The sequence below is a fragment of the Trichosurus vulpecula genome, chromosome 8, assembly GCF_011100635.1.
Source record: "Trichosurus vulpecula isolate mTriVul1 chromosome 8, mTriVul1.pri, whole genome shotgun sequence".
Lineage (NCBI taxonomy): Eukaryota > Metazoa > Chordata > Mammalia > Diprotodontia > Phalangeridae > Trichosurus > Trichosurus vulpecula.
In genome coordinates this window covers 72,573,921-72,588,626 of record NC_050580.1, presented here as the reverse complement: position 1 = coordinate 72,588,626, position 14,706 = coordinate 72,573,921, and the positions used below count along the sequence as shown (strand labels likewise).

General features: G+C 36.0%; 1 protein-coding gene across 6 annotated transcripts in view; it reads right to left on the bottom strand.

Moving 5' to 3' along the window:
* Positions 1 to 12,800: 12,800 nt before the first annotated feature.
* Positions 12,801 to 14,706, bottom strand: part of MAPK8 (mitogen-activated protein kinase 8) — a 128,410-nt gene continuing 126,504 nt past the window's right edge. For 3 of the 6 annotated variants that reach the window (XM_036734730.1, XM_036734731.1, XM_036734732.1), the window contains one exon: positions 13,635 to 13,788. In XM_036734730.1, the coding sequence (XP_036590625.1) occupies positions 13,643 to 13,788 (146 nt within the window). In that variant the 3' untranslated portion in view covers positions 13,635 to 13,642. Of the gene's footprint in view, positions 13,794 to 14,706 lie in introns of all 6 variants that reach the window. The other 3 variants (XM_036734735.1, XM_036734733.1, XM_036734729.1) reach the window with 2 other exon arrangements.

Genomic DNA, 14,706 nt, shown 5'->3' with positions numbered 1-14,706 from the left:
GGATAAGTCATTGTAAAAAAAATACTATTAAAACAATTGTAGCTTGTTCATATCTCCTGCAAAGGATGAAAAATTAGAGGTATTCTATCCAAAACTTGTTAAGATGTTCCAAATTAAATCAACATGTACCTTGATAGTTGGTAATTGCAATGCAAAAGGGGGAATAGGTGAGGATCTCAAGGAATATATTGGAAATTATGGATTAGAATTCAATACAGGCATATTAGGCTTATAGATTACACAAAATTCTCATATTTATGTATCATGAATACTATCTTCAAGAAGAGAATCAGTAGGTGTTGGAGAAGGCAAACACAAAATCACAAAAATTAAATTGCTTTCAACAGAAAGGAAATGACTCATTACCAATGTGGAGTTTACTCTTTTATAATCAGCTCTCTATATAGTCATTCTATCAATTTGTCAAAGCAAAGGGAAAACTAGAAGAATAAAAATGAGAAAAAAGTGGTATACAATGGAAACTTAATATTTTCAAATATAACCTATTTAAATAAGTTATTGATTATACAAGAAAACTATGCCTGGAAGAAAGTATGGACACATACTAATAATTTCAACTGATATAAATTACAAGGAGACCAAAGGAGCCTAAAAAGTGCTTTAATAAGCAAATAGAGATATGCCAAGTGCAGATATGGCAGCCAAAAACAATAATGGTTTATAATATAAACTCATTTGCAAATATTTAGAGTGAAGGTTGATGGAAAGTTATGAGCAGTTATGACCCACAAAAGAGAGAAAAGCAGTGGAGGGTAACACTGGTTTGTTAAAAAAAAGTCTTAGGGACCTAGTTAAATAAAATCTGAATGATAAAGATAAAAATGGAAGGTCAACACAAACAGAAAAGATCTGAAAAGATTTTTTTTTAATAACAAACTCTTCACTATCAAGTACAGCAGAGTCATCATACTTGGACTCAACATTATGATCCAGAAAAATGCTTATAGAGAAGCTAGACATGGTACCAAAGAGAACAAAGATAGGAAAAGCAGTTGGATTTTATGAAGTATACAGAGAACCATTTTGAAGATGGCAGGCATCTCCAAAGGAGGTGTAGGCATTGAGGGATTGATTTACAAGGTACGGGAAAGATACCAAAGGCATGGGAAAATCACAGAGCTTGTTCATTAATATAAAAAGTGATAGAAAGACCACCAACAACTATTGACCCATTTGACTTTTCCCATTTCTATGCATTTTTATGAAAATCATCTATCATACTAATATGCTTGTTGACTTTTAAAAAAGCATTTGATTCAGTACAGCAAAAAAATTCCTTAAAAGAATCTCTTCTCAAGTTGTCTCTCATTTAAATAATAGTTACTGAAGATTCCTTGAAAACTAACCTTGTTTGACAAATTATCTCAGGTGAAGCATAGAACAGAGAGATGTATGCTTTTCAAAGATGTTCGGTATTGCCATGGAGGAGATGATTTAGTGAAGGGTCCAAGCTGGAAGGGATATCCTATAGATAGTGAGGTCCTCCAAATACCTATTTGCAAATGACATTATGATAGTTATGTCAAACCTCTAGATATTGCAGAACTTCCTAGGAAAGATCTCTAAACACTCAGTTTTAAACAAACTTATGCACTGGAAAAATCGAGTGGGTGAAGAACATCTTATGTTCAAAGTATGTCATGTTTAGATATACAACCAATAGTTTGTTGGTAAGTACATCATCTCAGCCTATATAGTTGGGAAACTGGAGAAAAGTGGACTGTATTGCTTTTGGTAATTTACAAATTTCATGTAAAGACTCTCAACCTCTTCCAGAAACAAAGTCCCATTTGTTTATCTTTGTATCCCCAGTGTTGAACACTGCACCTGACATACAGTAAATGCTGAATAAATGCTTGATTTATTTTTAATACCAATATTATACCAATGTTGTTGTATGGCTGTGTATAATGAAACACCATGGTCTTCCAAGAATTAAAAATGAGTATCAGAGAGCGTAAGAGAAGTCTATGGCAGGAGACAAGGTTACATGCAGGATGCAACATATAACAATTACAGAACTTTGAAGAATTAGAGTAAAGGATGTCATTGGAGAGAAATTGCACAATTAGCTGGCTGTTGGGTAAGAAAGAAGGATAACTGATAGCTGGACTATTTGTTATCCTGACACAGTCAGGAGAAAGCAAGGGAAGCCCCCTAGCACACTGCATGGGTCTGCTAGGGCAAACTTATGGGAAAACATGAGGATAAACATCCATGGATGGGTTTCCATCATTATCACCCGAGAAGGCATCCCCAGCTATAAAATCAGATCTATTTGAGCAAGCCACTTGTTGTCTCTAAGACTGTTTATCTATACGCAAAATGAGAGGCTTGCATGAGATGATCTCTAAGCTCCCTTGTGGCTCTAAATCTAGGATTCTATAGAACAAAGATCTTTAATATTGTGTGTGTGATAGACTTCTTTGCAGTCTGGTGACTGATGCTTATGCGCTCCTTCTCAGAATAGTTTTTTGCCTATTCATAATGGAAGGAAATACTAAATTTCAGTTACAGGTTAGTGAACATATACACATACACATACATACATACCTGATTTTTTTCTCATTCTAGTTCATGAACTCTTTGAGATCAATCCATGGACCCCCAGGTTATGAACACTGTTTATCAAGGCAACATGATTTGAAGACTTCTATTTAATTCTACCTCTGACCCATATACTAGCTGTGAGATCCTGGACAAATCATGTGAATCACTTAACCTCTGAGTACCCCAGGCAACTCATAAGTCTCCAAATTGAGTCTGGCAGTTGTTCCTCGCAAAAGCAAATAGAATCATAAGATTACAGATTTACAGCTAGAAGAGGCCTTAAAGGCCCTATAAGACCAACCTCAATGCTTCAGAGGTAAGGGGAATTGAGGCCCAGGTAAGGGATAGAGATGAGAGATTTGTTCTTTGTTTCTATGACAAGCAGAATTTTTACAAAGATGGCAAGAGGGGTTGTGGAATGAATGCATTCATTATATGAAGGCAGAAGTAGTCACAATTGCCCATAAGCATTTAAGAAAAACTAGAATTTTTCTTTTTCCACTTTTCCTTTGTAAATATTGTGGCCGTCGCTTTAGCCATTTCATCATCCTTAAACCTGCTATAGCCCCTTCTGGTTCTTTTGCTAGGTCTAGAAAGATTGGCAATCAAAACACAGACTACAGAGTCATTTAGTGTGGAGGGAAAATCTTGTGTCCTTTAAAAGTGCCTTTCAAAAATTACAACTGTCATTCCTGACTCTGGTAAGAATACAAAGTTTTAAATTATATAAGAAAGGTGAGCATAACTCAACCAAGCAAGTATTAGAGTAAATGCATGAATTGGAATCCATTAGCTTATTAATAGTTCACATTTATATAACATTTTAAGGCTTACAAGGTACCTTCCTCACAATAATTCTGAGATATATATTTAATATGAATCCTATTTTACAGATGAAGAAACTGAGACTCAGAGACTCTATCACTGAATCATAGAATTTCAATGGGAAGGAACCTTGGCAGCCACTAGGTCTATCACACACACACACACACACACACACACGCACGCACGCACGCACGCACGCACGCACACAAAGACTTAGATCTTTACCTGAATATATGCAGATACACATTTCTTTTTCAAAAAAGAATTCCCATTACTATGCATATTTGGGGACAAGTAGGTCATCTACCATTTACCTAAGCACCTGCAATGACAGGGAAGCCAATGCACCCCCCCAAGGCAACCAATCTCGCTTCTGGACTGCTCAAATTGCTTTGTGGATTTTTTTCTTGACATCAAGCCTAAAAAGTTGCCTCTTTACAACTTCTAAAATTTTGCCCACTGAGGCCAAACAGATTAAATCAAATCCCTCATTGATGTGACAGTCTTTCAAGTATCTAAGTCACCCACTTTCCTCTTCACCCTCTCATATCCTCTTCTCTAGGTTATAAACATTTCTGGTTCCCGATTGGATAACAATGCTACGTAAGTGTCAGAAATGGAACCGAGTTCTGACTCTTAGAATGAGCATCATTCCTACCCCTAAACCACCAGCTGGTCTCAGGGCTAGCTGACTTCAAATGTAGGTACACAACTTTGTTGATGTAACAATGATCAAAGGTATATGTTAGTTTCTGCTTCATAAGTGATTGTAGAATTGTGCTGGATTGCCCAAATGGGGTAAGACAAAGGCCATAAGTGCTAGCATTTACTCAGGGCTTCAAGGTATTCAAATCACTTTCCACCTGTTGCTTTTTGATCTTACCATCACAGACCTGTTAGGTAGGTGCTACTATTGTCTCCAGGTAACAGATTTGCCCAGGGTCACACAGCTAATAAATATCTGAGGAGTTAGAACCCAGTTCTTCCTGACTCTTAAGTCCACCTCCCTATTCTTCAGGATGCTCAAACCATTAGAATTATTTTTTCTTCAAAAGAAATTCTATTTAAAATTATAATTCTGTACATATTAAAATATAATTCTGTAAATATTGCTGTATATCTGTTTAGGAGTTTGGGGGGAAGGGGATAAGGTATGCCACAATTTTCCAAATACCTGATCATAAACGCTTGAATGCTAACCACTTAAAAATGGAAATTAAAATTGTACATATTCCCTTGCATTCTTAAACAGAAGACTGCAAATATAATCAAACCTTGATTTTTTACGGGATGAGGGAGGGTGAAGATTTAGGGTTCTCCTTATCAGTATCTATTTGTGTCATTTTGTATGCTACTTGAATATTGGAGTAAGTGGAAACATTAAGCTTTCTGTAACATATTTTTTGTTGTCACAATGCGGCTGGAGTCATTACATTGTATCAGAACCATGATCCATATAGCTTGGTATTCTGTTGCTGAGGTCCTAAGGATAGTCACAAAAAAATTTAGAGTTAAAGGATCTTATAGGCCATGTAGAATGGTGGAACATGGTTGTCTTCTGTGATCTTAGACATACTCCAGTTTCTCTAACAGACATATGGGACTAAATATTTGTTCACTTTTTTTTTTAAAAGTGAGCAACCTACACAACTTCGAAGGAAATTATCATGGTTTGCTGCTACCATCTCTCCTGGAGTAGCAGAAGAACATTCGTGTCAAAAAAAAAAAAAAGGATGTTTGTTTCAGAATTTAACTGTGAATCATTGAATGTACTTGACAATTTCCCCGATCCTATTCTTTCTGCTCAATTCTGGTATCAGCTCATGGTCTTATCTGTGGTCCATGTTCAGGATTGAAGGGCTGATGCATTCACAAATGGGATATCCATCTTGTATGTTGTAGTACCATGAAAATAAATTTTTTTCCCCTTGTGGGTTCTTAGGCTAAACTCTTTTGGACATGTTTATGAATCTCTTTAAGGAGACTCTGCAGAGTTCTGAGGTTTGATCTCATCGGTAAAATGTCATCTGCAACAGGAGTATCTGAGACGTCATTTATAAGGGAATCCTCCTTCATTTATACTCTGCGCATAGAGTTCCTTTGTGAAGTGGAAATTATCTTCGCTGATATTCACTATAGGTATTATACAAGCTTTCAAGTTATCTATGCTTTTGATATGAATACTTCCTCCACTAACGCGTGCTGTAGCTTCTTTGTAACTTCACTACATGTTCATGAGATGTGGCTGAAAAAATTCAGCACTGACTGGTCAATCTTCTGGTAGGTTGGACTTTAAAGGTATATGTGACATCTTTCCAGCTGATTACATATTTAAAGAGCTTGAGCTCTGTCAGCACAGCCTTTAAGAGTTGAGTTCACTTTCATGTCATGATGAGGCATCAGGGTAGGACTTTAGTGGAAGTTACAAACACGGAGAAAACTAAAAAACTCAGGGACTATATTTTCAAATGAAAAAGTCAAATAGCAAAAAAGACAAATTCTAGATATACGTATTTAAATTTCCGAATGCATCATTTTGTTATAGTTACAAAATTAATGTCCCTAGTTGCTTTGTAACCCACTTAGTTTGTGTTTGGTTGAAGTGAGACTCCTAAGGAAATCCAGAGTTTTATGGAGAGATCTTTGATGAATGTCCACAAAGCCCAAGCGTTTATTTTGAGAATCCTTAACTGCTCATCCTTATTATGCACTGGTTAATAAAGGGTAACATTTATATAGGGCTCCAAAGTTTTAAAAATGCTTTAAAAATATTTATCTCATTTGATTCTAACCCATTAAATAGGTCATTGGTTAAGTAAGTACCAGAGACCAAAAATGTCCAAAACAGAATTCTTTTCTCCCAAATGAACTCCTCTTCCTACCCTCACCATTCTGCCAAGGGCACAACCATTTATCCAATTACCCACATAACTTGAAGGTCATCCTTGACTCTTCCCTCTATCCTTATAAAGTTTCCAAGTCTTATCAATTTCACCTCAATAATACCTCTTGCATCTTTACCTCTTTTCCCAATCACCTGGCCACCACTTGAGTTCAGGCCTTTATCAACTCTTGCCTGACACAATAGCTTCCTAATTGGGTTACCTGCTTCTAGTCACTTCCCCCTCTTGATAGTCCTAAAGCACACACCAGACCATGTCACAACCCTACTCAAGAATAAAAACCACCTCCCAATTTGTTTTCTAAAGTCCCTCACAATCTGGCTCCCTCCTACCTTTCCAGACTTCTTTCATACACACAGCACATTGCACTTATATAGGATGCTTGTGTGTCTGGAATTAATTCCGTTTCCTTCAGAGCCAAACTCTACAGAAAGACTATCCTGCAACCTTCATTTCCTAGTGCTTACCCCAACAGCTCTGACATTTTGTACTTCCTGGTGCACCTTTCTCTCCATAAGCTCTTTGAAGACAGATACTCTTATTTGGGTCTTTTTGTCCCTAGTATCTAGTAACCAGCATAGAACAGGTACTTAAATGGTTAGTCAACGATTTAATTGCAGATCTTGTTTTTAAGTCTGATCATCTTTCCCTTTCATGACACTGCCTCTACAGAGGGTGAGTAGCTATGTCTGAAGTCCTGCTCCCGCTCCTTCACCTATGGCTTTCAATTTAAATTCTGAAAAGGCTTTGTTTTAGTGACTAGGAAACTGCAGATCAAGAATCATTCATTCAACAGCCATTTAGTGCATACCTACTGTGTGCTTGGCACTGAGGGGGATACAGAGATGAATAAAAGTCTGTCTTTACAAACATGTGGAAAGGCTCATTCCCCACATAAATTACTACAATTTCCAATGGTGATTTTGAATCCAGTGCCTTCTAAATCCACTGAGGCCAGATAACTTGAATGATAAGACTAAGTGACTCATTCTTGATTTCTTAGACTCAATGACTCATAAAAAATGACTTAGGGCTAGCTTCTTATAAATAAATGGCTACATGGTCTTTTTTTTCTCCTCTGAAATTCAGATTTAATGGCACTACAACAGCTTATTTATTTGCAAAATTACAAATAAAGTATATCAGCTTACAATGGAGGGAGACTGATCTGTTTTCAAACTATCAGCCTAGTTCAGTGATGCCTTGAAAACATTTTTATAATCAAATGAGAACCATATTAACACAATTCCCCCTCCCCCCCATCTAATTTATGTAAGGAGCCTGAAAGAGAATGCTTAAATGAAAAATTGCATGCTGGTTCAATCAAGGAAGCAAATTCTATGTACATGTTAGATAGAAATGACATTTTCTCATTATACCTCAGTGTCTTTCAGACTCTAATAGTCTGTAATAAACACTGGTTTGTACCTTATAATCAATGAAAAGAGTATGAAAAGATAATGCACCTACTATGTGTCACTAAGCATACATGCAGCCAATCCTCTTTGCAATTAGTGCATGTAACTTTTCATGATAACTCCTAACATAAATCGTACGGAATGGAGTAACAAATGCTAATGTGATAAATGAATTAAGAAGCACAAGTTATTCCCTTCCCTGCAATACACTTATAACTACAGTAACCCCAAAACACAATACAATGTAAGCCACACTTTAAACTTCTGAAATGAGTACTGGGGCTACTAGGCTACTAACTAGGGCCTCCAAAAATGTAACAGTACCTTAAGAATTTAACTTGGATAGTTGTAGGCAAGTACAAACATTTCGGGGATACCACTAAGAAGTCACATCCCCAAAAGTAAAAGGTTTAATCTGGTTTCAACAATTCCAGGGGAATACTGTAATTGTTCTGGTCTGCTTGATCTGGGAATTCCTCAGTGATGTATGTGTGGAAAATCCCTCCACCATCATAGCTCACCTGCAGCACAGTGTCTGGATTGCCTGGGGGCAGATTGGACAGTCATTACTTAACTTGCCTAGTCACCTAGCTGTATGCCACAGAAGCCAGCTTCTCTATCCACTATGCCACACTCCCATTGTATAAGACTTTGAGGACTGGCTGGTCTGACTTTAAAAAAATGTCTATCATGTTTTACATGGTGACCAGGGATGGCCTAGGAGAGGCAATGTATGCAGGTCATTTGAAAACCAAGTCCTAGGAAGGGAGAATAATTGTAGAGGCAAATGTAGAACAATCACATGTACTAAAAACAGAAAACAAATCTCAAGTTTTAGGTCAGCTTTCTTTTTCTGAAAACAAAAGAAATACCCTCCAGAGGATTATTTTACATATTAAATATCTAACTTCAATAAAATGGGCACATTATAGCCATAACCTTGGTTGTATATACACACCTTTCATTCAGATACCTTACAGAAAACTAAGGGAACAAAAATAAGGTGTCTTTCTGTACAATATGTTGAGAGCACCAATGCTTCACTATATACTCAACTTATCCTGAAAACACCCACCCCCAAGAATTCTTGCCAGTACCTGCCTCCAAGGTGCCAGGAGTCCTCTACGATTTTCCCAAGCTGAGTTTTAGCTTCCAAAGTCCTCTAGTGTGATCTGAGAGATACCATATCCTAACACTACTGTCTACACTTACAAACCTACCCTTTACTACTATTTTAAACCAGAACTTGTTTTTCAATGAAACAACTCTTAATTTCATACTTGTCATACAACTTTTTTCTTTTTTATTTAAAATATTATAACCAATTGACATACTAGATAACATTGTTTACATTCCAGTGGTACGTGTTTAATGACCTATGGTATGGATGATTAAAACCACAATAATCATCTCAGCATTCCCCACAAAGTGCCACATTTGTTTATTTCTATGGAAGAGGGACTGTAGGACTAGAACACAGAGAGCAATGATGGAATGGGGCTATGTGGGTAGAAAAGCAAATATGATTTAAAATCCTGAAATTGTGAGATTTTTAGACCCACCCCCTGGTAACAGGATAATCTGCTTTGAGAAAATAGAGGTCACATTCCAGGTACATAGCTCATTTGCTCAACTTTACTGTTAGGCTAAAAGATTAAAAGCTTCCCAAAAATATACCAAATATTGGGCCTACAAAAGTAATTCATCTGCTCGTAAAATTTACTAAGATTTATTCCTTTTGTAAAATGTAAAGAATGGACTGATACTACTAGGTCTTTTAGTTACAAAAACAGACGATAATCAAGTCACCAATCACATCTAACACAACTTTCCAGGAAATACAGTCAAAGAAAGAATTTACATGTGAATGCTTCTTACTGATGCAAATTATACATTTTACATACTTACTGGTATCATCTCAACATTGGCCATAAAGGAATTAGAAAAACACACAGTTCACATTCAGCAAAGGTCTAATAGTAAGGGCAACAGTTTACTCAGGAAAGCATAGAAAATTAGTGTGAGGTAGTTCAATAAAAACCTAGTTTAATTTGTAAGCCATTGTGCAAAGCTAATCCACAGGTCTACTTATCACAAGGTTCAGTAAATGGAGAGAAAATGATACCAGAAATGATTAGTAAAGTGTTACTCTTACTAGCCTCTCCTTAAGAGCACTTAACTAAGAGCAATTAAGTGAACCAGAACAGTTTTAAGCAATTTTTTTTTCTCATGAGGTTTCTGATCTTACCCCATACTATACATCTCTGCTTCAATGCCCTTCAACTCTTCAACTTGCTGTTATTCAGTGAAAAAACAAAAACAAAAACAGGCTGATTCTGAAAATTTCAATAGAAAAAAAAAAAGCTTCTAAAGATCAAACACAAAACACAACATATACTAAAATAGAAAAGGATTTCTATAGGCAGTACCCAAAGAGTTACTAAATGACAAAAGAATGGTGGTATTTTAATTCTTCCACTACTCGCAGAAGCGTAACAGGGGTTCGTGGGGCTTCATGCATCCACTATCTAATGTGTCGCTAAAGAACAATACACATGAACAAACTACAGTAGCATTCTTGAAAATGGACTATATATGATTTAGTTCAAAATGGAGTACAAGTGTGTGTCTAGGCAACACTGAGTAGTTGTCTTCATATGTGTAGCAGAAACTGGCCTATAAGGTAAACCAAGTTATTTGGTAACCCAGGAAATTGCTTCGTTTGTCTGATGATTCCCACTACAAAAGTCATGCCTTTTCTAGCTTCATCTTTTTAGACAATATTGTAGGATTAAGAGAATCAGACAGAAAAGAAAATAAATAGATTTAAGTAAGGCTTCTATCATTACAATAAAATTTCATGGTATTTCAAGAGGTTTGATGATGTAGGAGTATTTCTCTTTAAAGAGCTTTCAGTTTCTTCTAGAAAGTCTGGGGAGGATATACTGTGCCTTTCCTAACTTGGTAGAGCAAATGTCGAAAATAGCCAGAATGATTTAGATTACGTGGCAATATAAAATTAAGATTTCTAAAATGAATGAAAGATGACTGGCACGGACATGTGATCTAAATTAACAGAGCCCAACAACACAATAATTTTAAAATTAATGCTAAATACAAATTACAGTGTTAGAAAACAGCACACGGAAGAGGAACACTGGAAGATATCGTCTCTCAGCTTACAAACACAACTACATCTTGACTAACTTCAATAATCCATAGTGTAAACTGATAGATATATTTTAAGTTCCTCCTAGAAAAAACATCAAAATTATAAAATATGCAAGCTTGCTTTACATAAGTAGCAGTGGATGGCAATCTTGTTTGTGACTTCCATTTTAAAAAAAAAGTATATATATTTAGTTTAGATGCTTTAAACACCAAAACAATTTCTTTAAAAAAAAAAACAAACAGGAACTCGTGCATAGACACCCATAGTATTATAAAATGTAAATATAGTTAAGTAATGCTTAGAAGTTGTGCCTTGTGAATCCAGGGCATACACAACACTCCACCAACCTAACCCTTATGATCAGCACACAGGTTGATGAATATTTTAGATCACTTTAGGGAGAGTTCTTATTTTCTGAACTCAGCTGACAAATGCTGGTTTTTCAAATGGTGGCTGGCACTTTAAACAAGTTACTGATAGCAAGAACATCTGGTTTTCCTTGCTAAAATTTGGGTAAATGGGAAACAACATAAAAACATAACAAAGAAAAACAAAAATTTGCTGGTAGGAGGTACTCTTCTACTCTGATGGCCCATCATCAATAAAACAAAATACTAGGAAATTCCACAGGCAGATAAATCTAGAAAGTACATCATTTAAAGTGCAATAGTGACCTAACCTATTAAGTGAAGAAAATGAAGAGACTGTTAAACTAACTTGTCAAAGTCTAAAGACCACAATCACGAGAATCTCTAAAACTGCGATTCTCAGTTTTGTGGGAGGTATCCCACAATTCTCAAAATTAAATTAATTTCAATTAATTTTAATAAAAAAGGACACAAAACAGCCATGTTGCACCTTTGAAGAGAGTGCCAAGAAATAAAATAAGACAGTTGGGTATTGTAATTCCAAGAATGGTAGGAATCACTGCTTTTGAATGCATCAACAATAATTCTACTTTTTAAAAATATACTAAAAAGCTAAATTAAAGCTGTATTAAAATATTGAGTATTAATAATGATCTGAAAGATCTTTCTCAAAAGGTTATTTCCCCAAAATAAATACATGACCAAACGTCTAGTGAACTTCAAGGAACTTAAAATTAATCTCCTTCCCTAATTCTGGTCAATAGTCCTCCTGGGCTTGTCTAGGAATCTGCTTTTAAAAATAAAAAAGAATAAAAAACCTAAACAAACAAGAACAAAAACTTAGATGTTTGTCTTTCTATCTCAATTCACTACACAAATCCTTTTTCCTTCGGAAAGTGATCGAAAGAGCCAAAGTTTATTACTGAAAATGTGCATTTTTTGAAATGAGATTTCAATGATTGCTTTACCTAAGAAAAGGTTCAGTTCTAGAGAAATCATTTCACAAATATAAAATGTAAACACTTAACATACATTTGTCAGGAGCAGCACCATTTTATACTACTTAGCAACTGTATTAGGTGTTTTATTGAAAATTAAGTATCAAAAACTAAAGACAGGCTAAAGAAGAACCCACCATTTATTCCTCCTCTGCTCATCTGAAGGAGAGGTCTTAGAAAAAGATACCCTATATATGGCTATGCAGTACTATTTGAAGATGAACAGTATTGCTCATATGATACATTACCTACAGATTTCTAAATAGGTTCTGGGACACCCCGACAGCTAGTAGTTAACGTGAATATGCTACATTTCATTGAAGAGAAACAAGTGGACAGGAAATGAGTTTCCCCTCTTCCCTCCCCTAACAGGAACAGGTGTTCAGCTGACTCTAATACCAAGTAATCGGAAATCAGAAATGGTCAGGAGTCAAGGCTACGTGAAAATGAAATATATTTAGAGGGACTCCCAAGACATTTCTGGGGCTCTGCGTCCTGGAAAGATAGATTAGTTTTTGTGTGTACAAAAACAGGCTAATAGCTAGTAGAAGTAAACCATATGTTTATTTGCATTGAAATGTATTATTCATGAAGTATCCTCTTGACTTGATGTGATCATAAGCTTTTAGCATGCCATAATTTTGCGGAATACACCATATCTTTTTGTTTTTCTTCTGGGGGCAGGCTGAATATATGGCATCTTAGAAAGACATGCTTTGCATTTTTCTGCCATTCAGATGAAGTGATTTTGACAAGGAATTACACAGGTTCCCTACTAATTGTTTTGATTAAATTAAGATGGGCAAATAGCAAGAATTGGAGGTTTAACTCAATCATTTACAGTAGTTATACCTGAATATAACTGGCTACAGAGATATATCTTACCTCTTTCCCAGGGAATAAACTAATGACAAGCACATAACCCTGAAGGATATTGTCATGAACAAAACATCTGGAATAAATTCTAATAAAAAAAACCACTATAAACTCTTAAATAATTCATGATATAGGCAAGTCACCACATAATAGTTGCTTTGATAAAACAAAGCTTACAAATTCAGTTAAAATGAATCAGCAGCATAAGGTAAAGCAAATAGGCAAAAATTTTAAACCATGATAAAATTAATAGGTTTACATTATACAGATAATTACAGCAAAAAACAAAAAAAACCACAATACATTTTGTGGCTATTTGAAAAACAACTTACAGTTTTAAATTACAGCACTTGATATTTAAAAAAAGAATCCTACATTTTTGGGGAACAAAACAAAACACTCAAAAATAAGACCACTGAATTGTTTTCAAAGTAGTTCTATCAATACCTAAATGAATCCCCTTCCCTCCTGCAACCCCCCTCCCTCTTCCCTCCCACCCCTGACCAAATAGTCATCTACAGCAGCCCAGAGGTCCCGCTGATGTTTCCAGACTGCTGTCTGTATCTGAGGCCAATGTTGGATCTGTTGACATTGAAGACACATCATTGACAGACGACGATGAAGATGGATGTTGAGAGCCATTAATCACTGCTGCACCTGTGCTATGAGAAACAAAACAGCAAATCAGTTGCAGATACAGTTGCATATAGAGTTGCTTGCACTGCACTGTCTCAAAGCAATGGCTTCTAGTGTCTCCTAAGCTAAATAAGACCCAATTCTAAACAGTGAGACAATTTTTCATGGTGATAAAATAATTACATGGCCAAGTCACATTTAAAAATGTCTACAGGCAAACAAGCACTTGAGAGTAATGGGAATCTTTCAGTTTAAATGGAAGATTACACTTGCTGCTTCAGGTACATTTTTTGTTAAGTTGTTTTTTTGTTTTGTTTTTTTTGGGCAGGGCAGTTGAGGTTAAGTGACTTGCCCAAGGTCACACAGCTAGTACATGTGTCAAGTGTCTGAGGCCACATTTGAACTCAGGTCCTCCTGACGCCAGGGCCGGTGCTCTACTAATTTAGTTGTTTTTCAGTTGCGTCCGACTCTGTGAGCCCTTTGGGCTTTCTCGGCAAAGATACTGGAGTTGTCTGCCATTTCCTCTTCCAGCTCTGCTCATGTTTATTTGCATTGAAACGTATGAGATGAGGAATTAAGGCAAACAGAAGTAAGTGACCTGCCCAGGGTCACACAGCTAGTAATTTTGAACTCAGTATTCTTTCTGACACTGGACCCTGCACTCTATTCACTGCTTACTCAAATGAGGTGCATTTACATTGGTCAGAAGTCAATACATACAAATATGGATTTATAAAACACAGAAAATGGTGGATTATTATTGCCTTTTAAAAAAGAGTCCTCAATGCAAGGTTTCATTAGTACATTTAAAACAGTATTCTATTCACATATAATTTTTTAGTAATAAACCTATTGCAACAAAACAGGAAAATGACAAATGCTGGAGAGGATGTGGGAAAATTGGAACATTGTTATATTGCTGGTGGAGTTGTGAACTGA